This window comes from Podarcis filfolensis (genome assembly GCF_964270895.1).
Source record: "Podarcis filfolensis genome assembly, chromosome: 12".
Lineage (NCBI taxonomy): Eukaryota > Metazoa > Chordata > Lepidosauria > Squamata > Lacertidae > Podarcis > Podarcis filfolensis.
Genome location: NC_139614.1, coordinates 54,131,135 through 54,155,524, shown reverse-complemented (window position 1 = coordinate 54,155,524; position 24,390 = coordinate 54,131,135). Strand labels below are relative to the sequence as shown.

Below are 24,390 nucleotides of genomic sequence, written 5' to 3'. Positions count from 1 at the left end.
AAAGCACTCAACGGAAACTCCCCATTTACACGCGTTCAAGGCATATGTGCATTGCCACGAACCTGGAAGTGGTACGAAAAGTGGCAAAAACAGCACTAAAAAAGCACGAAAACAATCTTGGGAGCCCTTGTACCGACCTTTGAGACCTGTGGAGATTTGGAGTTTGAGTGATGAGGTTTGGAGGGAGCGGTTGTGCTGTTTGCAGGCTTTTTCGATCTTGTTCCCAATACAGTATATGCGATTTCACTTAAATGCCTCAGAACATTTACCCTGCGTAAATAGGGAGTTTGCCTGTATAATAATTTGTTGTTGTTTAGTCATTTAGTCGTGTCCAACTCTTCGTGACCCCATGGACCAGAGCACACCATAATAATTTAGTAATATTTATTGGGCATTTTCCTTATGATGGAAGGCATAAGCATTTGGGACTTCTTTTTTGGGGGTGGTGAATCCTGAGGAGTTATGCTTGACGATTATGAATGATGTAGCAAGGCAAAAAGAATTTGTCTGCTATGAACCCACCAGTGAAAATGATTGGCAGTAGATTCAGTTGCCGATGAAGAATATCACTAGAAGTTCCTTTGAAAAAAGAACTTCCAAATTCACAGAGGAATAGATCTGTCAGAGGCTATTTTCTAAAATGGAAACCTCCCTTGTTCAGAATACTTTTGATAATCTGATGCTTGGAAGTAATAGGACTCAGTTAGCTCCATCGTTCTTCAGCTGTGAACTGCTGGGAGCATCTAGCTGGCTACTGTTGGAATACCAGGCTAGAATAAAATAGGCAGTCCATATGTTTTCATGATTTGAACGCTTTATTCCAGATCTTCTCAGCCATACCTGTGTAGATTTAGCATTGGGTGTTGTTGTTGTTGTTTAGTTGTTTAGTCGTGTCCGACTCTTCGTGACCCCATGGACCAGAGCACGTCAGGCACTCCTGTCTTCCACTGCCTCCCACAGTTTGGTCAAACTCATGCTGGTAGCTTCGAGAACACTGTCCCACCATCTCGTCCTCTGTCGTCCCCTTCTCCTTGTGCCCTCCATCTTTCCCAACATCAGGGTCTTTTCCAGGTAGTCTTCTCTTCTCATGAGGTGGCCAAAGTATTGGAGCCTCAGCTTCAGGATCTGTCCTTCCAGTGAGCACTCAGGGCTGATTTCCTTCAGAATGGATGGATTTGATCTTCTTGCAGTCCATGGGACTCTCAAGAGTCTCCTCCAGCACCATAATTCAAAAGCATCCATTCTTCGGTGATCAGCCTTCTTTCTGGTCCAGCTCTCACTTCCATACATCACGACAATATCTGCAATATATCCTGAAATAACTTGATAACGTGAACTGACTTGGTGATTCTACATTGAGGAGGGGGGATTCCATTGGCCCCAGCTGAGGCCATGTAGTGCTTGTTCTCTCATAAGCTGTTGTCTACTTCACATCTACGCCGTCATTGAAGAGCTCTGCTTTTGTCCCTTGGAAACCTTTTATTTCTTAATTAAAAAGAAATACGATAGCTGAAGGTTTGCTGGCGCTTTCCTTGCCGCCAGTGCCCCCAAGAAGTTGCGGCTTCTATGAATTATCCATGTTAGGAATAAAGTGATCTGTCAAGATAAGCCGCCTACCCCCACAGCTCATCGTTTATTAATAGCCTGACTAATAAAGTTTCTGACAGCTTGGGAAAATGGATTGCTTCAGGCCAGGTGGTTCAACCTCTCCGACCAAGTGGGCCGCAGCAGTACTTTGACACAGAACCCACGAGCCACACACTGAATTAAATTTCCATATCGTGAGTTAAAGTGTTCACAGTACAGTGGTACCTCAGGTTACATACGCTTCAGGTTACATACATTTCAGTTTACAGACTCCATTAACCCAGAAATAGTGCTTCAGGTTAAGAACTTTGCTTCAGGATGAGAACAGAAATTGTGCTCCAGCGGCGCGGCTGCAGCAGGAGGCCCCATTAGCTAAAGTGGTGCTTTAGGTTAAGAACAGTTTCAGGTTAAGAACAGACCTCTGGAACGAATTAAGTACTTAACCCGAGGTACCACTGTATAGCTAATATTATTTAATATACACAATATATCTAATAGAATATATGTAATTAAATGCACAATTAATAGATTTAATATACTTATTTATTTAGCAAAATTAATAACGCAGACATTGAGCTCGTGTCAGGATATCAAAAGATGGGGTATAAATAAATATTATCATAATAAATTATTTTAGACGGCTTCCAGTCAAAATGATTCAAGGCTTTGGTGAAGCCAGTAAATAAACGCAGCCCGTGAAGAAGAAGAAAAGTTCACAGAGTTGTGTGGCCAGTGCTCAAAATCTTCCAGGCATACAATCCTGTGTTGCCCAGTTGCAACCATATGGAGATCTCTAGATGCTAGGTTGGCAACTGACATCTCCATCTGGCTGGATGGCACTGCTGCAATCCTGTTGTTGTTGTTGTTTAGTTGTGTAGTTGTGTCTGACTCTTCGTGACCCCCTGGACCAGAGCACGCCAGGCACTCCCGTCTTCCACTGCCTCCCGCAATTTGGTCAAATTCATGCTAGTAGCTTCGAGAACACCGTCCAACCATCTCGTCCTCTGTCGCCCCCTTCTCCTTGTGCCCTCCATCTTTCCCAACATCAGGGTCTTTTCCAGGGAGTCTTCTCTTCTCATGCGGTGGCCAAAGCATTGGAGCCTCAGCTTCACGATCTGTCTGGATGCAGCTGTTCTTACTTCCAAGCAAATGACAACAACAACAACAAAGTTCCTTGAAAATAAAAGAAAAACAGCGCCTAGACCATGGGTAGGCAAACTAAGGCCTGGGGGCCAGATCCGGCCCGCGGACGGTCCGGGAATCAGCCTGTTTTTACATGAGTAGAATGTGTCCTTTTATTTAAAATGCATCTCTGGCTTATTTGCGGGGCATAGGAATTCGTTCATTTTCTCTCTCCAAAATATAGTCCGGCTCCCCACAAGGTCTGAGGGACAGTGGACTGGCCCCTTGCTGAAAAAGTTTGCAGACCCCTGGCCTAGACAGTCCATTTTGTGCCTCGTGTTAAGAACGGTTTCAGTTTAAGAACGGACCTCCAGAACGAATTGAGTTTGTAACCAGAGGTACCACTGTAGCTGGGTTTCTAACTCTGGTGCCCACCTGCACCTGGATGGCCCGTCTGTCTTGCTTTGCCGCTGGACGAAGAGCTCCCAGGGCAGTGTGTCGGGCTGGCCAAGAAGGAAGATGTTGCTCAGGTTTGCTCCGCCAGGTGACAGTGGGCGAGTGGGCAATGAGCTGCAGCTGGAGGCAGCTCTGGAACAGCCACGCCACTGACGCTGCCAGTGGGAGCCCAAAGCAGCGTGGCACAGGATCGCTCCCTCGGCTGCTGTGGGAAAGTGCTGTCTGCAGACCCCCCTCTTCTACCAAGGGCTGAATGTTGGATCACCCAGCGTAGACTAAAGCCTGCTTCTGGTTTTGCTTTGGGGGAGTTCCTGTTGCATCTTGGTGACCCTATAGGCCCGAAAAGACACAAAATAAAGCCTAATGCGAGTCACGTTCCTCACGGAGATGGTTTTTTTTTTGTCCAGGCCTTATTAAATGGATGACACCCTGTTCAGCTGTGCATTTCCTGTTTTCTTTCCTGTTTTCACACTGCATGAGGAAGTGGAACAGCGTCTTCAGGCCACGTTAAGCAGAGCCCCAGAGAAAAATAGGAAAGAGAACTCTTGCTTTGGTGTGATAAGGTGTCTGTGGTTTGCTCCGGCTGAGGCAGGAAGTGAAGCTCTTGTGTTGCTGCCTGATTTCAGAATACAAATGATAGCTTTCCATTTTAACAAGCAAAGCCTGGTTTCGCTGGCTCATGAAACACTTTCTGCTGTCTTAGCAAATGATCACTATCAAGGCTTAGGCTGGGTAGTTTTTAAGGGAAGGAAATGCATTTTTTTAAAAAAAGTATTTCACTTGTTTGGATTTTAAATTGCATTAAAAATTAAAAAAAGCTACAGCAACAGTCCCTGTACAAAGGAAGAACTGCATGTACAGTGGTACCTCGGGTTAAGAACTTGATTTGTTCTGGAGGTCTGTTCTTAACCTGAAACTGTTCTTAACCTGAAGCACCACTTTAGCTAATGGGGCCTCCTGCTGCCGCTGTGCCGCTGCTGCACGATTTCTGATCTCATCCTGAAGCAAAGTTCTTGACCCGAGGTACTATTTCTGGGCTAGCGGAGTCTAACCTGAAGCGTATGTAACCCGAGGTACCACTGTATTGCTCTGCTCGCATGTGGCTCTCAGAAGGCTGTTCAAAAGTGCTAAAGGCATGCATATGGAGATAACGTTAGTCTTTCTTCATGCCTGTGACCTTCCCTGGCCCAGCGGCTTTTCAAATCTTGGTGCATGCTTTCAACCTAAGCGAGTTTTGTAGGGCCCTTGTTTTGGGAGGTTTATGCCTCACTTGTTTCCACACCCCTGATATCTGCGGCTACAGGACTCCCACTTTTGGAACTGCCCTCAAGTATTTTCCCAGTTCCAAATTGCAGCCTTTATATATTTTAGCCAGGTTTGTGGTGCTGTATGCATGCTAGAAATATTCCCTGCTGGTAGCATTGCTTCCTCTCTGTGACATGGGACGGGAGACCTTTTCAATCCAGCCAGTTGCAACTTATTTCTTGAGCAACCCCGAAGCCACATGGTTCACATTCCCTCCCTCCTCTCTTCTGCAGAATCTGGGTCTTGGCAGCAGAGCGTTGCTCAGAGTTAAAGAGAAACTGTGCTAACAGAGGGCAGAGAAGGTGGCGAAATCTCTCCTTCAGCGCAGAGGACGTGACAGCTTTGAAAACTTGCTATCAAGTTTTTTAGATCGGTTGGCGCCAGTCTGTGTACTGGTATAAATAAAGAAGCAAAAGAGGGCTAGATGTGGATAACAAATGTGGAACAAGGCTGCGAGACAACTTTCTAAACACATTTTACAAGTACATGGAAAGTGAGGAATTTTATAGCAAAGTGCCTTCCGTGTCTTAGAACCCATGCTGTGTTCTTTTTTTCCAACCCACCCACTTAACTTTTCCAGTCTTGGCTATTTCTCTCTTTCTGTAGTCCTTGTTTATAGGGGTCAGAAAAAAAGAACTGAAATTTAGGCCAGGGGTAGCCAGCGTGGTCCCTTTCAGATGTTGTGGACTCCCATCATCCCAGACTGCTGGGAGTTGTAGTCAGAGTCTTAATGTTCTGCCGACGGAGCACCTAGCGACTTGCTTTTTAATCCCCTTGGCCAGGAAAGCCTTCCAAAAGGTTAAGATGCCAGGTTTGTGCACAAGGCCGAAAAACGTATCAGCTTCTTACATTCTGGCATCAAAATATAATGGGTGTCCAGGTAACCCGGGGCCTAGCACTATTTTTTTTTTATTAAATATTTATTGGTATCGGGGCCTAGCACTATTGATGCTTTTGAACTATGGTGCTGGAGGAGACTCTTGAGAGTCCCATGGACTGCAAGAAGATCAAACCTCTCCATTCTGAAGGAAATCAGCCCTGAGTGCTCAGTGGAATGACAGATCGTGAAGCTGAGGCTCCAATACTTTGGCCACCTCATGAGAAGAGAAGACTCCCTGGAAAAGACCCTGATGTTGGGAAAGATGGAGGGCACAAGGAGAAGGGGACGACAGAGGACGAGATGGTTGGACAGTGTTGTCGAAGGTCCCAGCATGAGTTTGACCAAACTGCGGGAGGCAGTGGAAGACAGGAGTGCCTGGCGTGCTCTGGTCCAGGGGGTCACGAAGAGGCGGAGACGAATAAACGACTAAACAACAACAAGCACTTTGAAGATCCATGCAGTAGTGGCTGTGATCTTGGGCAGTGAATTCTAAACATGCCTTGACGGTTTTGTATAGTGTTTGTCTCTCAAATATTCTCCTCCTTAACATCCTGAGCCAATGCAACCCTCGCATTCAGTGCTAGCTGATTTTAGTGTTGGAGGATTAACCTTTTGGCAACCAAGGTGTCTCTTCCGGCACCTAACCATCCATGCCATAGAATTGGTTTTCCTGGTCGTAGCCAAGTGGTCTGGTGTATTCTTCTGCACATTTCTGCTGCACCTCGGTGGTAAACTCTGTTGTGTTCAGCTGGGCAGGAGTTGCTCTCAGCCAAGGTCACTTTTAAGGAATGTTAGATTTCCCAGCCAAAGTTTCGTCCCTCCCCTCTTGTTTCCAGGCTTACAATCCAAAGATAGCAGCAGCGCCTCCCCTTGTGAAGAGCCAAGGCTCCTCAAGGAATTTCAGGTTTTGAAAGGACAAAATCAAATGCCCATGAAGAGCATGTTCTCTTTTCTGCTTTTAAAATGCCAGCCCTGGCTTGGCTAACTGGGCCTGTATTACTGAACTGTGTCCCTCGTCAAGCAGCTCTGCCTTTCCCCAACAGGGCTTTTGTGTTTGATTAGAAAGGGATTGTGAGGGGGGGGGGGTGGTAAGAGAAGACTAGGGGAAAACTAGGTTAATGATCAACTCCAAAAATGCACAGTTAGATCTGTGTCTTGCACCCAAGTGGGAATGCTTAATTAGTATCTGCGAAGCATGTGATTTACATCTGCAAACGACTCCCTGGTGTTGTTTGAAATTAACCTGTTATGTGTGTTCACATCATATATATAAATAGCAGCTTCGGTCTTGAATATTTGTTAATATCACGGCAGTACTGTACACGGATGGCTATTTACAGATGGCTAAAATAGAGAGCGAGAACACAAGAACAAGCGTTTGCCCTTGAGGACCTTATAAAAAGGATAGGTTTGAACCCTCTCTTCTGCGCAAGCCAGGAAGAATCAGTTGACACATTCATGGCTGGTTAACTGGTACAAGGGGGAAGAACTCACAGTTTTTAATTCTGCAGTGGGCAGATGTGGGTTCTCCATTTTTAGCATAGCCAATGTTTAGCTTTTCGCAGACATACTGTCTGGGTTTGTGGGGTGCCATGTTGAACGCAAAATCTGAGAGGAGATTTTTGGATGCCCATGTTTGGTGGCAAATGATTGCTTTTTAAATACCGTATTTTCCGGCGTATAAGATGACTGGGCGTATAAGACAACCCCCCAACATTTCCAGTTAAAATATAGAGTTTGGGATATACTCGCCGTATAAGACTACCCCTCTTCCAATGCACACCAAATAAAAATTTAAAAAACCAGTCTCCAGTCCGGCTCGGAAATCTGCTCCACTTCCCAGTGGCCGGGGGCTTCTGGGGCCAATTTTCAGTTGTATTTCTGCTTCATCTAGAGAGCTTGGTGTCCTCTGATTTAATTTGCTGTCGGTTTATCCTTTGGTGGGGAGTTGCTGCAGGAGCTGCTGCTGCAGCCGGCGTATAAGACGACCCCCAACTTTTGAGAAGATTTTCCTGGGTTAAAAAGTAGTCTTATACACCAGAAAATACAGCAAATTTTCCTTTAATAACTTTTACCAAAATCGGTTTTGGTACAGTCAAAAAAAATCGCAAAAGCCATATAGAAGAAGATGCAATAATAATAATAATAATAATAATAATAATAATAATAATAATAATAATAATTTATTATTTGTACCCCGCCCATCTGGCTGGGCTTCTCCAGCCACTCTGGGCGGCTTCCAAAAAATATTAAAATCCTCTAATACATCAAACATTAAAAGCTTCCCTAAATAGGGCTGCCTTCAGATGTCTTCTAAAAGTCTACAATAACAACAACAACAAGGTAGCAAGATCAAGTATTTATTATGTGGTACATAAAAATGAGAAGGCCATTGCCTTCCTCATTTCCCTGCAAAGAAACTCACAGAGATTAGTAGTCTTAAAAAAACCAACATTTTTAAATAGCCTGCCCACCCACATATAGCTGTTTCAGTGATGTCAAAAAGTGCGGGTGTTGGGTGGGTGGGGGAGGTAATGGGACATCTCTTTGTTCAGATCTCCTCCTTCCTCACTTGGCTGATTTGGCAGCCAGGTGAAGCTACCTTTTTGCATATATTTCTAACTGTTAACCACCTTCTGGGAAGGGAAAACAGCAGTGTTGTCACACCGGAGAAACTCCAGAACTTTGCATGCAGAAAGGTCCCTGATTCAGTCCTTGGTAATTCCAGTTTTAAATGAACAAGTGACTGTCATAATATCTGTCAAGAGACTTCCTGCACATGGCAGAAAGTCAGTTGTTGCTCAATAAGGAAGCGAATTGGGGCCTCGGTATACATAAAAGGTAAAGGTAAAGGACCTCTGACAGTTAAGCGATTCACCCTCTTCTCAAAATAATCATGTGATTTAGTGAGTAGATCCAGTGAGTTGGCCAGAGATACAGATACTTGTAAGGCGGGGGCAGTGAAGGGTGTTTTTTTTTTGGAGGAAAACTGCATCAGAAAATGTTCAGTTTGCGCTGGAAACTGATGACTTAGAACAGCCTTCACCAACTGGCTGCCCTCCAGATGTTTTGGACTACAAATCCCATCTGCCCCAGCCAGCATGGCCAGGGATGATGGGAGGGAGTGGTAGTCCAGGCTTCCTCAACCTCGGCCCTCCAGATGTTTTTGGCCTACAACTCCCATGTTCCCTAGCTTGCAGGACCAGTGGTCAGGGATGATGGGAATTGTAGTTTCAAAACATCTGGAGGGCCGAGGTGGAGGAAGCCTGCTGTAGTCCAGAACTTCTAAATGGGGCGCCAAGTTGTCGAAGGCTGCCCTAGAAAGGGATCTGCTTTGGCATGTTTATTTTACTGTATTTTTTGCTCTATAAGACTCACTAAGGGGAAATGTGTGCGTCTTATGGAGCGAATGCAGGCTGCGCAGCTATCCCAGAAGCCAGAACAGCAAGAGGGATTTGCTGCTTTCACTGTGCAGCAATCCCTCTTGCTGTTCTGGCTTCTGAGATTCAGAATATTTTTTTTCTTGTTTTCCTCCTCCAAAAACTAGGTGCGTCTTGTGGTCTGGTGCGTCTTATAGAGCGAAAAATACGGTGCTTGCCTTTTATAAACCAAGTTAAAGACTCTGAAACTGCCAGGCTTTCATAGGATGGTATTTGCAGTTGGCGTCCATTCATTGTTGCTGGTGAACTTAGAAAATGGAAAGTTTTCTGTGCAAGAATAAAGCACTGGGTGGTGGTGGGAAATCCTGCCTCTCATTGCTGAGCGGAGATCAAGAGGTCATAGCTCAGTGCCGGAGCATCTTCCCCTATGTGGAAAGGTCTCAAGATTAATTTTTGGACCTCTCCATTCAAAAGATCTGTTAGCTGGCGGTGAGAAAGTGCTTTGCCCAAAGTCCCAAAGAACTACCACCATATGGTACTTGAATGACCAGGGGTTTGAAATAAATGAATCCAAAAATGGTGCAAGTATAGCATTAGTATCTGTGTCTCTATTTACTTTGGGGGTGTGTGGTGGCAATAAATCACCACGATTAAAATTATAAATAAATGCTTCTCTCTTTCCCACCCCACCCTGGGCTCTAGTGCCTATTCTGCATGGGGGGGAAACACCCCCTTTATTGCACAATATAAACGCCAACCTCTCCCGGTTTGTTTAGCTGTGCTGACGGGTTCTTGGCGTGCATTTCAGCACATACTGCCCCCTCCACTTTTGAGTGCTTGGAAATCCAAGGGAATGTTTCACCCTTTGGAGTGGCAGGGCGGAAGTTTGCAGCCTTTGATAAAGGGAGGCGATGGAATGAGCCTGAGTTTGCTGTTTTGAGTTCTGGATTATGGCTGCTTGGGCAGTTTTTTTCTTTCTTTCTCTTTTAATGGACTCTTGTAAGCATACTGGTTTCTTGCAAACCGGAGGAATATACCCAGCAAACCTTTTGCTTTGGTCCTTTTATAGGGAGATGTTAGCTTTCTCCATATAAAAAAAGCAGGTAGGCAACCACAGAGTTTGGCTAATCTTGGTAAAAAGTAAAGGGACCCCTGACCATTAGGTCCAGCCGCGGACGACTCTGGGGTTGCAGCGCTCATCTTGCTTTACTTGCCGAGGGAGCCGGCGTACAGCTTCCGGGTCATGTGGCCAGCATGACTAAGCCGCTTCTGGCGAACCAGAGCAGCGCATGGAAACGCCGTTTGCCTTCCTGCTGGAGCGGCACCTATTTATCTACTTGTACTTTGACGTGCTTTCGAACTGCTAGGTTGGCAGGAGCAGGGACCGAGCAACGGGAGCTCACCCTGTCACGGGATTCGAACTGCCGACCTTCTGATTGGCAAGTCCTAGGCTCTGTGGTTTAACCCACAGCGCCACCCGCATCCCTTGGTAGGCAGCCATTATTAGTAGCTTCCTGCAAATCTTTGGGCACATGTAGAAGACACTCTATCCTTCCATTTCTTTCTTTCTCTCTCTCTCTCTCTCTCTCTCTCTCTGTGCGTGCGTGTGTTGATATCTCATTTTCACATTGCATTTCAGAGACACTCTGGAGCAGTAGAAAACTATTGCAACTTATTAAGTGTTTCCAAACCCCAGCATGAATTGAGATGAACTTCCTGCTAAGGGTCTTGTTTGGTTGATATGCAGAGAGGTGGTCCTGGGGTCCTGAGCCACATAAGATCTCACAGGTCTAAACCTTAGGCTTGATCTCTCTCCCTGTAGCCTGAAGTCTCTCATCAGCTGCACCTCCATCATCAGCCCTGTTGTTGTGCATCTTCTTCATGTTTTTGCCTCTGGAATGTGTCCTTGAACACTGATAATGCCTCTTCCTTGCCTGGGCAGTGAATAGAGGGGTGTGGTCAGAAACTAGCCTGCTGTACAAAGGCAGCGTTAGAAACTCAGATACAGTGGTACCTTGGTTGTCGAACTTAATCCATTCCAGGAGTCCGTTCAACTTCCGGAATGGTTCAAAAAGCAAGGCGTGGCTTCCGATTGGCTGCAGGAGCTTCCTGCACTCAATTGGAAGCCGTGTCGGACGTTCAGCTTCCAAAAAAGTTTGCAAACCGGAACACTCAAACCGGTTTGCAGAGTTCGGGAGCCAATTTGTTCGACAAACTCAGCCTTTCGACGACCAAGGTACCACTGTATATAAGCTAGGTGTCAAATGGCTCCTTAAACCAAGTTTACAGTCGCCAAAATGGAATATCTGGTTGCCATTTTGGGGAAAGACAGCTGTAAAGTCTTACAGTGGTACTTAATTCGTTCCAGAGGTCCGTACTTAACGTGAAATTGTTCTTAACCTGAGGTACCACTTTAGCTAATGGGGTCTCCTGCTGCCACCGCGCCGCTGGAGCATGATTTCTGTTCTCATCCTGAAGCAAAGTTCTTAACCTGAAGCACTATTTCTGGGTTAGCGGACTGTGTAACTTGAAGCGTATGTAACCTGAAGCGTATGTAACCCGAGGTACCACTGTATTTTTCAAAGGATGGACTGACTGTGATTGGTTCTCAGTTAAACATCTGGCCGGTTCAGAGGACAGCCTTGAGAAAGGTTTAGAGAACTTAAAGATGAAAAGTCACTTGATTCAGGAACAGTGCACATATATATTGGCCTATTCCTGCCTCTTTTTCTTAATGGTGACACAGACCATCCATAACGTAGGGATATTCTTCACAACTGTGAGCAGGGCAGTGGGGTAAAGTGAAGACAAGCGACAGCGATTAGCTATAACATTGTTCACTGCTCCTGCTCAGTCTGCACAGAGAAAAAGCATTTTGGTTCCTGAAATTCATTCTGACTGCAGATAAAATATACCGTAACTGATAGAATTCTACAGGATGGGCTATTAGCGTCTGAAAGCAGCCCAGAGTCAGTGGTTGATAGCTAGGTGCAAAAAGCGCCTCGGAAATTTCGAACACTGTATGAAGGGTAAATGTTACCTTGGTTCCGAGCACAATTCAAACTGTTGGTGCTAACCTTTAAAGCCCTAAACGGCCTCAGTCCTGTATACCTGAAGGAGCGTCTCCACCCCCACCATTCAGCCTGGACGCTGAGGTCCAGCTCTGAGGGCCTTCTGGCGGTTCCCTCATTGCTTTGGGTTAAGTACTTAATTCGTTCCAGAGGTCCGTTCTTAACCTGAAACTGTTCTTAACCTGAAGCACCACTTTAGCCAATGGGGCCTCCTGCTGCTGCCGCGCCGCTGGAGCACGATTTCTGTTCTCATCCTGAAGCAAAGTTCTTAACCCGAGGTACTATTTCTGGGTTAGCGGAGGCTGTAACCTGAAGCGTATGTAACTTGAAGCATATGTAACCCGAGGTACCACTGTACCAGTCTTTTAGAAGACATCTGAAGGCAGCCCTGTTTAGGGAAGCTTTTAATGTTTAATAGACTATTGTATTTTAATATTTTGTTGGAAGCCACCCAGAATGGCTGGGAAAACCTAACCAGACGGGCGGGGTATAAATAAATTATTATTATTATTATTATTATTATTATTATTATTATTATTTTGGTTCCTCCACCCACTTTTGGCTCTGGCCCTGCCTGCTGCTGCCATGTGGCCCCTGAGTGGTTGCCCATAAGGGAATGTGTCCCTCAGTTTGAAAAAGCCCCCTCACACACCCCAGACTAAAAGAAGCAAGAGACTGCTTTCCTTTCCAGCTGCCGCCGCCGCCGCCACAACCCCATCACCTGTTTGTTCCGCTGTGCAAAGTCGTAATATTCAGGCTGCGGTTGCCATCATTTCCATAGCAACCTGCTGCGAATGAGCAAGGATTATGACTTCAATAAGGAGCGAACACCAGGAACTACGGCAGGCTTTTGGGCAGGCTGGCTCTTTGAAAGCAGCTAAGGAGATAAGCACATTTTCTCCTTGTAGGCGGGAATTTCTGAAGGAACCTCTAGTCCTCCATGCACTCGCACTCGGGGCTGGGGCAGGGGCAAAATGCAAATCCCCGACCGGTTTTCGACACTCCCGACCAATTGGCAAGCCTCTTTCTTCTATGCAGAGATTGGGTAGGAAAGATCTCAGATCCATAACCCCAGATTTCTGGGTGCCTGAAATTCCCCCCTCCCATCGCCTGAGAGTCCCTTGTACATTGCAGAGGATTCCGGTAGAGGCAGATGGGTCAAGGCATGGGGTGGTCCCCAAAAAGAGAGGCCGGTTGCAGCCTAGACTACACCAGCCAGAGCCTCCCTTGACTTCTTGCTGCATAACTCCTGTCTTCTGTCTCTTTCTTCATGCCAAGGCTCCGATTTGGAGAGTGTGTGTTAAACCAGCTGTGCAGGTGGAAAGCCCATCCTTATTGCTTAAGCTGTACATCTTCATGAAGTGACGGTCATCTCCGATAGCCCATTGGCAATGATAGCCATTGCAGGACCTTAGAACTGATGGGATGCATTATTAATAATAATAATATTTTTATTTATTTATACCCCGCCCTTCCCGGTTCAAAAACTGGGCTCAAGGAGGCTAACAACAAATTTAAAACACTTTAAAACACTTAATTATAAAAGCAGCATAAAATACAGTATAAAAACATGAATAACAATAAAATCCAAAAATCAATTAGATAATCCCCAGGGCTAGCTGGCTGAATTGGTCCTACTTGGGCCAGCGTGGAGGCCAGGGCAGAATTAGCTGTGGGGTCTCAGAGTGGGTGGTCTTCATAAAAGGGGAGGGGGAGGGGAGAGAAGGGAAATAAAAGATCAGGTTGAATTCAAATTAAAGGCCAGGCGGAATAGCTCTGTCTTACAGGCCCGACGGAAGGAGGTTAAATCCTGAAGGGCCCTAGTCTCGTGGGACGGAGCATTCCATCAGGTGGGAGCCATCACTGAAAAGGCCCTGGCCCTGGTGGAGGATAGTCTAACTTCCTTAGGGCCCGGGACCTCTAAACTATGGTTATTCATGGACCTTAAGGTCCTCTGCGGGGCAGACCAGGAGATAAAGCTGGAGATAAATCCTGTAGATAAAGCTCTGGAGGATGATTTAGGGGAGGGGGCGACTCCTCTAGGAAGAAAGGTGGCAATGTTTGGGATTTTTTTTTTCCATCCTGAGAAGAGGTGAGGAAGAATTTACATGTTAGAAGTTTATAAAACCATGCCTGGCATGGAGAACACCGGCAGAGGAACATTTTCCTCCCTCTCTCACAACACTAGAACACACAATGAAGCTAAATGTTGGAACTTTCGGGACTGATAACAGAAAGCACCACTTCTTCACTTAGCATATGGTTGACCTATGGAAACCTAGACAGCATCTTAAAAAGCAGAGACATCACCTTGCCGACAAAGGTCCGTATAGTTCAAGCTATGGTTTTCCCAGTAGTGATGTATGGAAGTGAGAGCTGGACCAAAAGAAGGCTGATCGCCAAAGAATTGATACTTTTGAATTATGGTGCTGGAGGAGACTCTTGAGAGTCCCATGGACTGCAAGAAGATCAAACCTCTGCATTCTGAAGGAAATCAGCCCTGAGTGCTCACTGGAAGGACAGGTCCTGAAGCTGAGGCTCTAAGACTTTGGCCACCTCAGGAGAAGAGAAGACTCCCTGGAAAAGACCCTGATGTTGGGAAAGATGGCGGGCACAAGGAGAAGGGGACGACAGAGGACGAGATGGCTGGACAGTGTTGTCGAAGGTCCCAGCATGAGATTGACCAAACTGCGGGAGGCAGTGGAAGACAGGAGTGCCTGACGTGCTCTGGTCCAGGGGGTCACGAAGAGTCGGACACGACGAAACGACTACACAACAACAACCTATGGAACTCCTCCCCACAGGAGGCAGTGATCGGGAGGGAGGGAGAGTGGGCTCTTGTGTTCGAATCCTGCTTGTGGGTTTCCCACACTTGGCCACTGTGAGATGAGGATACTGGACTTAGATGGGCCATTGGCCTGATCCGGCACACTATCTTCATGTATTCTTTGGTTTAATTTTGTGAGCGGTTGAGGCAGTGTTCCTCAATTACCCAGGGCTGCAAAGTTTATCTTTTTAGGAGGGGGAAAATGCGTCTTATAGAGTGAAAAATACGGTACCAAGGGCTGCAAAGTTTATCCCCTGTATTAAGCAAGGTGTGCTCCTTGTCTGCCTTCCCTGTTATCTGTGCATGCGTGTTTGTGTGTGTGATCTTTAGAAAACAGGTTGTGCTGTTTGCTATCTCCTGGGTTTTGGGGTCCAATCTGTCGGATGCCTGACTCAATCGCAGAGCGAAGGAGCCGGCGACTTGGAGAGAGCACGTGCGGCTCCGCCCCCAAGCTCCCGATTGGCTCTTGTGTCGCCATCTGCCACCTGCTTGGTGTAACTGCAGCCAAATGGGACCCTCCCGCCATCTGTCTTTTGCTCACGGAACACAACAATCGGCTTACCGATTCCCCGTCCTGATAAAAAGGTCCCAGATGGCTGGCGAAACCCAACAGCGCCGTTGGAAAGGGCAAGGAAGGATCGGGGGAGGAAAAACAGCAGAAGTTGGGCAGAAACATCTCTGAAATGAGAGCCAGATTTGCTGCGCTGATGAATGCCCAAAGTTCCAAGCACAGCTCACAAAACTGACACGTGGGATGATGTGTTTTGCTCTGTGCTCTAGCGAGGTGGCATTTTTCTGCCTGGGGATAACAGGCTGTGCCAGGATAATTCTAAATTCTGTGCCTTCCATCGCCTCACCAGATTGGTGCCCTGTGCGGGGTCTTCCTTCTGGCTACCTGAAAGCAAGGACCACCCGCCTCCTGGATTTGAAGGGCATCACAGCAGGCCTTCTTAGGTTTCCGAGCACAATTCAAAGTGTTGGTGCTGACCTTTCAAGCCCTAAACGGCCTCGGTCCAGTATACCTGAAGGAGCGTCTCCACCCCCATCGTTCTGCCCAGACGCCGAGGTCCAGCTCCAAGGGCCTTCTGGCGGTTTCCTCATTGCAAGAAGCAGGGAACCGGGAAGAGGGCCTTCTCGGTAGTGGCGCCCGCCCTGTGGAACGCCCTCCCATCAGATGTCAAAGAGAAAAACAACTACCAGACTTTTAGAAGACATCTGAAGGCAGCCCTGTTCATAGAAGCTTTTAATGTGGGACATTTTAATGTATTTTTAATCTTTGTTGGAAGCCGCCCAGAGTGGCTGGGGAGGCCCAGCCGGATGGGCGGAGTACAAATAAATAATAATAATAATAATAATAATAATAATAATAATAATAATTATTATTATTATTATTATTATTACTACTACTACTACTACTACTACTACTACTACTACTACTACATACCTCCTCTGGCTTCCCTTCTGTGTTTGGGACCATAGTATGGGAGAAAGCAGTCACCCACGTCGAAGAAGAGCTATCATTTCCCACCCCCTTGATCCTATTTTCATGTTTTTTCTGACAGAGGTATTAATGTATTGTGTCAGCCTGGTTCCTTCCAAGTGTTAACAGTTCCCATCATTTGCACCTGGCTTTGGCCAAAGAAAAGCATTGAAGCTCGGCTGCTACTTGTAGGATTAACCAGTGCCGGGGTGTCTGTTATCCACAACTCTGGTTTTTTTCTTTCAAAAAAAGGTTCATGACTAATAAAAAAACGATTGCCACCTGTACTTTCTGTTCATTCTCCTCCCCCCACACCTGTCTGATAGCTGTACCTTGGGATAGCACTCCATACATTGGTTGAAGTGGACTGTAGTCTGTGGCAGTTTTGCCGTAAAAACGTCTTCAAGGTGCTACGATACTCCATTTGGTTCTTTTTACCCCCGCCAAGGTCTGACGCTTAACCTACTCAGTCAATGACAATTCTTAAACATGGTTGGATTGAGCACCCAGTTGTTCCAGTTTGCTTATTCTTTGTGAGCTCCCACATGCTTTCATATTTTACTGCAGGCATCCCCAAACTTGGCTCTCCAGCTGTTTTGCGACTACAACTCCCATCATCCCTAGCTAACAGGACCAGCGGTCAGGGATGATGGGAATTGTAGTCCCAAAACATCTGGAGGGCTGAGTTTGGGGGTGCCTCTTTTACAGCTGTGTGGGAGGCTTGTTGTTGTTAAAAACCCCATTTCATTCTACATTCCCATGCAGCTGTACTGACACTAAACAAGGCGCACACCCAGCAAAGCTCTGCATGCAATCTAGCCATGCATCCCCTTGCCCTTCGCTCTTATGTGTTTGGTGCAGCTGCACCAGAGTACAGAAGGAGCCACAGTTTATCCTGGCATTCGTCGCGTTCCAGGAAACCGTTTCAGCTTTCATTTGACTCTAGTGTGTGTGTGTGTGTGTTCTCTGCCACCCCCCGTCAAACTCTTCCTCCCCCAGCGCCAGCTCTCTGCTTGCTTTGCTCATCCAGCAGTCCCCAAACGCACAACTTGCTCTGCACGTCCCAGCACCCGCCAAACATCTAATTCATTTCCCTCCTCGCTGGCATCATGTGTGTTTGCGCACCTTCCATTTCTCTTGTGCGCGCAAGTCACAGTGGGGAATTCAGCCTGGAGCGAAATGAAATTAAGCCCAGACACCAAAGAACCCTGGGCCTTCTGAATCATTTACATGCAGTTCAGGCACCGGGCCTGGGGGGTTTTTTTTTGCATTGAAATCTCGCACTGGAGAAACGTCAGGCTTGATGGGTGCTCTTCTTCCCCCTAACTTCCCCCCTCTTTCTTTCTCTCCACAGAATAAAGATGATGGCGCACCGGAGCTCAAGCATTTCCGAGGCGACGGTGAAGAGAAAGATATGGGAAAGCATAAGTAAGTGGCTGCTTATCCTCTCTGTTTGTGATTTGAGCCGTATCGTGGCTCTGTCATCTAGCGTAGAGGTCAGTGTTTGCTCCCTGCTTGCAAATCAGGAGCTGAGCTTTGGACTGTGTGTTCTCCACACACACACACACACACACACGCACGACCCCCTCGGAAAGGAAAAACCGGCTTGTTTATAACAGGGAAACTTGCTTTTCCTGTTAAAACAGCATACGAGGTAAGCGAGCCGCGAAGCGGCTTGTTACGCGATCCCAAGGGTGGTGAATAATGAATGACTTTGATATTGCATTTTCCGTTTCTGCTGATTAAGGCTAACGGTTGGAGCAGACGGTAGAGCAGGCAACTCAAAAGAGGCAGGCCGGTGCCCTCTCTGCTCCACAACACAACACGGGGTTATTGAAATGTTGAGCTGAGAAGAAACGCTCAAGTCGTCTGAGCTGACCTGTGGATGAAAACATCCTGACAAGGCGACTGACTCATCTCTTTTCATTTTCCACCCTTCTCTCTCTCTAAAACAACAACAGCATCCGGGGATGGAGATTTCCGTAGCTTCCCAGAGGGGATGCTTGCCTGTATACCTCCTTGTGATGTTGTGAATGCAAGTGGGGTATACAAACGTCCACATGAAATGGAATAAGATGCCAAGCCCTGGAGAATGGGTACCAACTCCCATTCCCTGTCTTCAGAGACGGGGGCAAGGGATGGATCCTGAGCGCAGAATTGGGAGCTTCTCTCCTGAACACCCTCCTCCTCCCCACACTGCGGGCTGCACACCCAAAGGACTCTCCTGGGAGGTCTCCTGCTGGGAAGAGGCCGCGCTGCTAATTGCGTGTGGCAGGTCTGCGAGAGCCTTGCATTTAGTGGTTAATTAAAGGGATTCGGACCTGTCTGTTTGGACAGGCTAGAGAAATGTAACAAGCCTCCAGTGGTGTTTTTTTTTTAAAAAATAATATTTATTAAAAGTTTAAAGATTACAAAAAGAAAAAAAAAGAGTTAAACAGAACAGAACAATACAATACAAAAAACAAAAACACTACCTATCTTAACAAAACAAAACAAAAACAGAAACAATTAAAAACACATCCAATATTTCCATATCTTATCTTTCATTTACTTGTTTCAACGACCTCCTCACACCTCCCTTTTTTGTATTCCAGTTCAGTTAGCTATTTCAGCAAATCCTTTCCATCTTTCTCAATTTTTGTCCTATAATTTATCTTAACACAGTCTAACCTTATTTTCCCTCTTTAGTCCATTAACAATTTATTTTTACTTAATTCTTTATAACATTTCTGCTAAAGCCATATAACTTCATTCCAGCATCCTTCTAACATTCATTAATTTTACAGTGTTTCTGTAAATAGCCTTTAAATTTTTTCCAATCTTCTTCCACCGACTCTTCTCCCTGGTCTCGGATTCTGCCAGTCATTTCCGCCAGTTCCATGTAGTCCATCAACTTCATCTGCCATTCTTCCCGGGTGGGTAAATCTTGTGTCTTCCAATACTTTGCGATGAGTATTCTTGCTGCTGTTGTAGCATAAGCCTCCAGTGGTTCCCTGGTGGGCATGGGGTGTCGTGCGGCTGGTTTCTGGCTCCTGGCATTGCTCTGATGCTGTGGAATTGAACGGAAGGCCCAGCGGCACAACCCGTTTTTAACTCTGCATTTAGACACAGAGACGATCCTTTTCCGAGATGCCGCACGTAGTTTACCCACAAGGAGCATAGGATCCACGGTGGTGTGGTAGCGTGGGTAGAAACCTCACCTGGAGCATAGCACAGACATGACCACGCCCCGGCGGAATAGCCATTTAAAAAAAGAAGAAGAAGAAGAAAAATCTCCATGATTTAAAATTCACCTCCGCTATCTTGGATATGCAAAATAAAACTGGTTGTTTGCTTCAGTTGCAACAGACCCCAATGTGTTCCTCTCCCCTCTAAGAATTTAAAAAGAAACAGAACCACCAACTGCTTTGGTGGGGGAAATGTGTTGCACAGGCTAGGTGGAATGCTTTGCATATTTCAATATGCCTCCGGGATTAGTTATAAACCCCAATTGCATAGGAGGGTTAAAAATCATTGTTGCATATTTCTCTGGGGTGTTCAGGTCTATTAATTCTGCTCTCTCTCTGTCTCCCACTCCTATTTCCTCCCTTTAAATAAACTGTGAGCATCTCCTTCTCTCTCTCTCTCTCTCTCTCTCTCTCTTTCTTTCTTTCTTTCTTTCTTTCTTTCTTTCTCTCCCTCCCTCCCTCCCTCCCTCCCTCCCTCCCTCCCTCTCTCAGCCCTCCTCAGTTACTTCCTGCTAAGAATCTGGTTTTCAGATATAGACTGCCTCTGAAGACGGAGGCTCTGTTTAATTTTCTTAGCTAACCGTCACTGGTAGAACTCTCTTCCATCATCAGTGTGCCTTAAATTGCTAAGCATATACCAGTTTCCATTACAGTGGTACCTCGGGTTACATACACTTCAGGTTGCATATGCTTCAGGTTACAGACTCTGCTAACCCAGAAATAGTGCTTCAGGTTAAGAACTTTGCTTCAGGATGAGAACAGAAATCGTGCTCCGGCGGCGCTGCAGCAGCAGGAGGCCCCATTAGCTAAAGTGGTGCTTCAGGTTAAGAACAGTTTCAGGTTAAGAACGGACCTCCGGAACGCAATAAGTACTTAACCCGAGGTACCATTGTACATATTCTCTCTCTGTGTGTGTGTGTGTGTGTGTGCGCACAGTATACTGCTTTGACAACGTTTGTTGGAAAGCAGTTTATAAATCCATAAATAAATAAAAAACCGCCAGCCCAAAAAGACCCAGAGGTTTGGCTCACTTTCACAAACCCTGAAAATTATCCAACCGGTTATCGTTCCTGCTTGGAGAGAAGGTTTTGGCCACAGGGGGTAAATCCTGTTGAACTCAGTGGGACTCGCGTCTAAGGAAACATGCATTGAAAGAGGCGGGAGAAAAGAGCGGAACCTGAGCAAATAAATGCTGATGCTGCCTAGCAACATTTCATTCCTCGCCTTGCTTGTCCCCTGCAAGATTAAGCAACTGCACTAAGGAGAGAGAGAAAGATGCTCTCCCAAGTCCCCAGCCAATTTTTATTTTTGCCCCACACGTCTGCCAAACGCACAAGCAGCCCACTCCTCCTGCTGCCCGGCCTGTTTCTGAAGGGGTTTGATAGTTGGATGTGGGTCTGTGCCGCAGCAACGCAGTCTGGCTTTTGATTCCCCCTCTTGCTGGTTTCTGTGTCCATCGGCACAAAATCTCCCAGGTTTCAGGGCTCCCTCCTTCTCTGCTTCTCTATGCCACCACCTCCTCCCAACTCAGAGGCGGAAAACTGCCTGTCTGTAAGGCTCTGAGCTCCTGTTGCAGACAGAGCTGAGCTCAGTGGCAAGACCTCTCCCAGCTCTCCAAATCCAGGGTTGCCGCATCCAGCCTCATCCCTGTCTCCTGGCCCCATTCGTCTCCAATCTCTGCATCAGGACTGTTCTTTGTGTCAGGAGCTCGTCCTACACTCGAGTAGGACCCTGGTAGAGACACATAATAATAATAATAAATTTTATTTATATCCCGCCCTCACCAGCCGAAGCCGGCCTCAGGGCGGGTAACAACAATAAAATAATGCAACATTCTAAAAACAGTTCATTATAAAAATTAATTAAAATCAAATTGATGGCAACCATTAAGCAAAAATTATGTGCAGATTGCCAAAGGAGGGAGTCAGGCTGTGCCCTGACCAAAGGCCAGGTGGAACAGCTCTGTCTTGCAGGCCCTGCGGAAAGATGTCAAGTCCCGCAGGGCCCTAGTCTCTTGGGACAGAGCATTCCACCAGATTGGAGCCGCAGCCGAGAAAGCCCTGGCTTGTTCTCTCCTTCCTGATCGTTCATTCGGGAGCTTCAAAGAAGAAGAAGAGTTTGGATTTATATCCCACTTTATCACTATCCGAAGGAGTCTCAAAGCGGCTTTCTCTTCCTCCCCCACAACAAACACTCTGTGAGGTGAGTGGTGCTGAGAGACTTCAAAGAAGTGTGACTACCCCAAGGTCACCCAGCAGCTGCATGTGGAGGAGCGGAGACGCGAACCCGGTTCACCAGATTACGAGTCCACCGCTCTGAACCACTACACCACACTGGCTCTCAGCTTTCTTCAGCCCGAACATCACAGCGACCGATGCCAACAGACATGGGCACACTTAGGGACCCGCAGAGTCTTCGCAGTTTGCGTAAAAGAACTCAGCAACTCAGCATTTTGGCTAATCTACTTTATTTACATACAAACACACACGGAGCACTGGAACATGGCCCGCTCTCTTTCTAGCATCAGACAGCAAAGAGAGAAAGAACAAAGGACAACAGTCCCACTTCACGGAACACAGTAACACAAACATCCTGTCTCCGTCACTTCCCACTCTGTGGAATGAAAACATACACCATCACGTGATAGACGACAATCCCATGACTGCAACCACGGAGCAGGAATTCTAACACTTTGCCCCAGCTTCTTTCTGCCCACTTTACCCTGTTGCCCCTTCAGCTTCTGACACCTCCTTTTCCCAGTCCACTCCCTCATTAAGTAATTTATAAGACTGCAAGTGAAGATCTTGTACTGTATCATTGTTTTCCCTGTGTGTGACATTTATTCTGTCCACAATGTTTCTTCCTGTCCTTGTCTGTCCGTCTTATTCCCTGTTGTTGCTGCACGCCATCACGCTCCGTCTGCCCATCTTCACCCCACCACCAACCCTCTGCTTCTGATCTTTCTTCCCTTGGGGATTCCCCAGCTGATGCCTTCTTCCTCTCCTCTACAGCCAGCCAGTCCAGGACACCCCATGCAGATACCGTATTTTTCGCTCTATAAGACGCACATTTTCCCCTTCAAAAATTAAGGGGAAATGTGTGTGCGTCTTATGGAGCGAAAGCAGGCTCCTTGGCTTCAGCGATAGCGACGCAAAGCCTCCAAAGCGCAGAGGGGGAGCTCCCCCCGTTCTCTGGAGGCTTCGCGTTGCTTTCACTGAAGCTGCCTGAAGCCCCTGGAGCGCAGCGGGAATTCCTGTTGCGCTCCGGGGGCCTCAGGCAGCTATCCGCAAGCCTTTGGAGCGCAACAGGAGTTCCTGCTGCACTCCGAAGGCTTGCAGATAGCCGCCTGAAGCCTGGAGAGCGAGAGGGGTTGGTGCACACCGATCGCTCTTGCTCTCCAGGCTTTGCTTCACTGGAGAGGCGCTGCACAGTTTCCCCTCTCTGCGCAGCGCCCCTTCAGCGAAGCAGGTGGAGAAATGGAAGGGGCTCCGTTTCTCCCACCGCTTCGCTGAAGGGGCGCTGCGCAGAGAGGGGGAGAATTCCCCCCCCCTGTTCTCCCCCTCCTATGGTCTGGCACGTCCTATAGAGCGAAAAATACGGTGCCTGCTTGGGCCCCAAACAATCCATTCTTTCAGCCTGCTGCTCCTTGGGTCAAGCACCAGGCAAAGCCTCTCCTTCCTAGGAGCCCATTGCCGTTCTCTCACCCTCAAAACTACCCCTGCCAGGCAGAACGAGCCGCTCTTTGCTGGACACCAAGCGAGTGGCCTTTGTCGGAGGCTGATGGGTAGCCGTGTGCGACATCAGACTGAAGCTTCCCTCTTTTCTTCTTTCCCCTTTCCAGGGAGCTCAAGTTGCGGAATTACACTCCGGAAGACGAAGAACTCAAGGGGCGGGTGGTGCCCAAAGCAAAGCCCGCTTCAGGTGAGTGGGCATCCAGAACCTCTTCTGAAATGAATGAATTTATTAATACGGTCACAGACCAGCGTCAACACACACAATATCACAGGTCATAAAATATATATATCAGAAATACAAAAGACAATATGAATATAACAAGGATTTAAATATAAAAATTAAAATTAATTATTAGCGTGCCCCCTGTAAATAACATTTAGGCGTTTAGTCACTATGGAATACCACTTGCTTCCTGTGATTGATTGCAGATGCACAGAATTTAGCTACATTTAATGTAGTCTTGGGATTCTTGTCCTCTAGCAGTAGTTTTAAACTATGGTGTTCCGATTCTTTCCTGGACTTTTGCAAAACAGGTGCAAAACAGGTGCAAAACAGGTGTATATCCTCATAGAAACGACAACGTAATAGTACATGTGAAGCAGTTTCAACTTCCAACGAGCCACAAGGGCAGACCCGTGCTGTGTATGGTTTACCCTCAAATCTGCCCTGATTTCTGAAATGGACCACAACATCTTTCTTGCAACAGCGGCCAACCAGGTGGCCTTCTTGGGAAGCCCAGAAAGAAGGGCAGACACACTCGTTCTCCTGAGAGTCAGTGCAGTGTAGCAGTTGTCCGAGTGTTGAGCTAGGACCTGGGAGACCAGAGTTCAAATCCCCACTTGACCTTGGGCCAGCCCCAGTCTCATAGCCGACCTCGCAGGGTCGTTGCGAGGATAAGATGAGGAGGGGGCAAACCCTGCCCACAGCGTTGAGCTCCTTGGAGGAAAAAGGTGGGATATAAACACAATAAGTAAAAATAAAAGAGAACACACATGGAAGAATTGCTCCTTGCCTCTCAAATATCAGTTGTTTGCAGGCATCAAAAGACACTCCTGTTTGGTTTTCATGGCAGATAGCAAAGAAACTCCTACGTACCGTATTTTTCGCTTCATAAGGCACACCGGACCATAAGGCGCACCTAGTTTTTAGAGGGGGAAATCAAGGAAAAAATCTTATCCCCCCCCCCCCAGCACCAAAGGGTGCGCGCAGCCTGTCCGCTTCTCCCAGAGCTTCTGGGGCTGCCGGTGGAAGCCCGGGTCCCCCCCCCCAGCCCCAAAGAGCAAAGAAGACAAGACAGCGAGCAGGATCTATCCCGCCAAG

At 47.0% G+C, this 24,390-nt stretch overlaps 1 protein-coding gene across 1 annotated transcript in view; it reads left to right on the top strand.

Annotated features, from left to right (window-relative positions):
• The window catches only part of CCDC12 (coiled-coil domain containing 12), a 36,181-nt gene that overhangs the window by 5,312 nt on the left and 6,479 nt on the right, over positions 1–24,390 (top strand). Inside the window, exons 2-3 of the mRNA XM_083580080.1 lie at positions 17,463–17,536; positions 23,177–23,256. Of these exons, the coding sequence (XP_083436206.1) occupies positions 17,463–17,536; positions 23,177–23,256 (154 nt within the window). The remainder of the gene's footprint in view (positions 1–17,462; positions 17,537–23,176; positions 23,257–24,390) is intronic.